The 2,427-nt window shown below is 44.9% G+C and overlaps 1 protein-coding gene across 1 annotated transcript; it reads right to left on the reverse strand.

Moving 5' to 3' along the window:
- Nucleotides 1-2,160, reverse strand: LOC114561696 (transcription factor jun-D). Its single transcript, XM_028587768.1, has one exon. It carries the CDS (start codon nt 1,910-1,912, stop codon nt 1,094-1,096), a length of 819 nt encoding a protein of 272 aa, XP_028443569.1. The 5' UTR covers nt 1,913-2,160; the 3' UTR covers nt 1-1,093.
- Nucleotides 2,161-2,427: the final 267 nt, after the last annotated feature.

The following is a 2,427-nucleotide window of genomic DNA, read 5'->3' on the forward strand; positions in this document are numbered from 1 at the left end:
TGGAGGAAACAGCGTTTATTGCCGAGCAGCATTTAATCAGAACAAAGCAGCATACAGCCAAACAACTGTAGGCTTGAGTTGGCAGCAACAGTCAGTGCAACAAAAAGGTTACGCCTCTTCACATTAAAACAAGAACACAATGAAATAGGGACACAGTAGAGTAAAAAATAGATAAAACATGTGTTTGTAAAGAGTAAAGATTATAAACACTGATGAATTGCACCCTTTGACAACCAGCTGTGGGCAACATTCGAGTATGTAAACATCATGCAAATTGTTCCTTACATAAATAAATGGTAAATGGTCTAGGCTAGGTCATCTTTTACATATTAAATGTGGGTGTATGTGCATTTTTTCTTACAGCCACTTCTTAATATATTAAGGGTATCTGTGTCATAAATATTATATTAATATTAGGCTACGTTTGTTGAAATATTGTAAATCCGTTTGGTCCATGTTTGAAACTTTATATAGACACTGCAAGTCTATAAACATTTTTACAGGAAAAAAAAAATAATTTTGTGCTTTTTGTCATTAAAGTTGAGCACATAGAACCAATAAGTGCCTTTTTCTCTCATCAGGAAAGCCCAAAGCCAAAGTCCATTAAAAGAAACAGCCTTGTTCATCAGTAAAATATACGAGGTAGAACAGAATTTCAAACATCGACCATATTAAAAGGCAAACGCTCTTCATTTCGGCATAAATCCAAAAAACAATTTAAAATCCCTTGATTAATATATAATATATAGGCTACTGATTTGTGCTCTCCATTGGGTGGAGGCGAATGGGGATCCTGGAAATTACTTTACGAATTAAAATGTCTAATTTGTTGACTGATAACAACTGAAGAGTCTCATTATCACACTTTATCTTGAATTGTGTTCTACCCTATTTTTTACATCTTGCCGATGCTCAAATCAATCAACCGATTATTAATAGGCCTACATTTGGCCTATAGGCCTACGTGGCCTGCATTATTTCCACTGGGAACAGCCTACATCTGGGCTACGCTACATACAGAAAAACCAACATTAAGAAAGTCCATGAAGCTTATATGCTGGTCAGTAGCCCAAATGCAGGTCTGTCCTTCCGACTAGTGCACCTGCACTTCGTGTGGCAGCAGCTGGCAGCCGCTGTTGACATGGTTGAGGACTCTCTGTTTCAGCTGGGCCACTTGATCCCTTAGCAGGCTAGCCGTTGAGGCCAGATCGGTGTTGTGGCTTTTCAGCGATTTGACCTTGTCCTCCAGCCTCGAGATCCGCTCCAGTTTGCGCATCCGACACTTGGAGGCTGCAATCCGGTTCCTGAGCCTCTTCCTCTCGGCTTTCATGTGCTCCTGTGAGTCGTTGTCGATGGGAGACAGCGGCGGGCTCTCCCCGAAGCTCTGAACGTCTGGGACCGTCTGAGGCTCCTCCTTCGGCGGCTGGACCCGAGACAGCTCCGGCGGGGCTGTCCCCAAAAGATGCGAAGGAGGAGGCGGGAAAGGGACTGTGTCCGTGGAGTAGTTGACAGTGGTTTCCATTGGCCCGATACCGTAACTGTTCAAGTTCGTATACACCGGCAGATCAGGCTGGATGGTGACCGGGGCGATGTTAGTGCCCAGATCCAGGCTGCTGTTCGTCTGCCCGGCTCCGTTCAGCTGGTTCTGCTTGTGCAAGTCCTCCAACGCCTTCACAAAGCCCTCAGCGAACTCCTGCTCGTCCGTTATCGTCTTCGGGTAGAGGAACTGGGGGCTTGTCGGTGTCGTAGTAACCATACCGTTGGACTGGATGATAAGCCTCTCCAGCTCCGGGGAGGCCAGTTTGAGCAGCCCCAGGTCCGGAGAGCTGAGGATGCTCTCGGCGTCGCGGAGATGCGGTTTGAGATCTGCCTCGTCCGCCAGGCTCGAGTTAATAATATCCTTCTTCATCATTATTTCCGTGGTTAATAGAAGTCCTAACGTTACTGCTCGACACTCCCTCACAGTGGTGCCTTACCCATAACCTCACAGATATAAACAGCTAGTGTAAAATATCTCTTTAATTAATAGCCTATGTCTAATAGCCTACTATAGCCTACTTTACTGAAACCGTTGCCAGACGTATGTTCTCGAGCAGGATCTGAGTAGGCTACTGCACCCCCGCGCACACCGCCTCGAGCTTTTCTAGGCTGGCACGTTCCATTATGTCACATCGGCGCGCGCGCATTGGCCAAAAAGTACGTTTTCCAGTATTTTATTTCAATAATTGGAGGAACCAAGCAGAGAGGAGGAGACACGAAGAAAGTCTCACTCTTCGCTACATTCTGGATACAGACGTTTCAACTGTAGACTACTGTATTAGGTCTACTTCTATAGTTGTATAGGTTACAGTCTATGCTTCTTAAATAAGCTGGAACAGTGGTCGTTTGATCAATCTTTCTGAAAACATTTGCATATAATTTAGGCTA

This window comes from Perca flavescens, chromosome 9 (genome assembly GCF_004354835.1).
Source record: "Perca flavescens isolate YP-PL-M2 chromosome 9, PFLA_1.0, whole genome shotgun sequence".
Taxonomy (NCBI): domain Eukaryota; kingdom Metazoa; phylum Chordata; class Actinopteri; order Perciformes; family Percidae; genus Perca; species Perca flavescens.

Bases quoted from the DNA above. Each gene is read 5' to 3' on its own strand.
- LOC114561696 (XM_028587768.1), bottom strand. From the start codon at position 1,912: ATGATGAAGAAGGATATTATTAACTCGAGCCTGGCGGACGAGGCAGAT.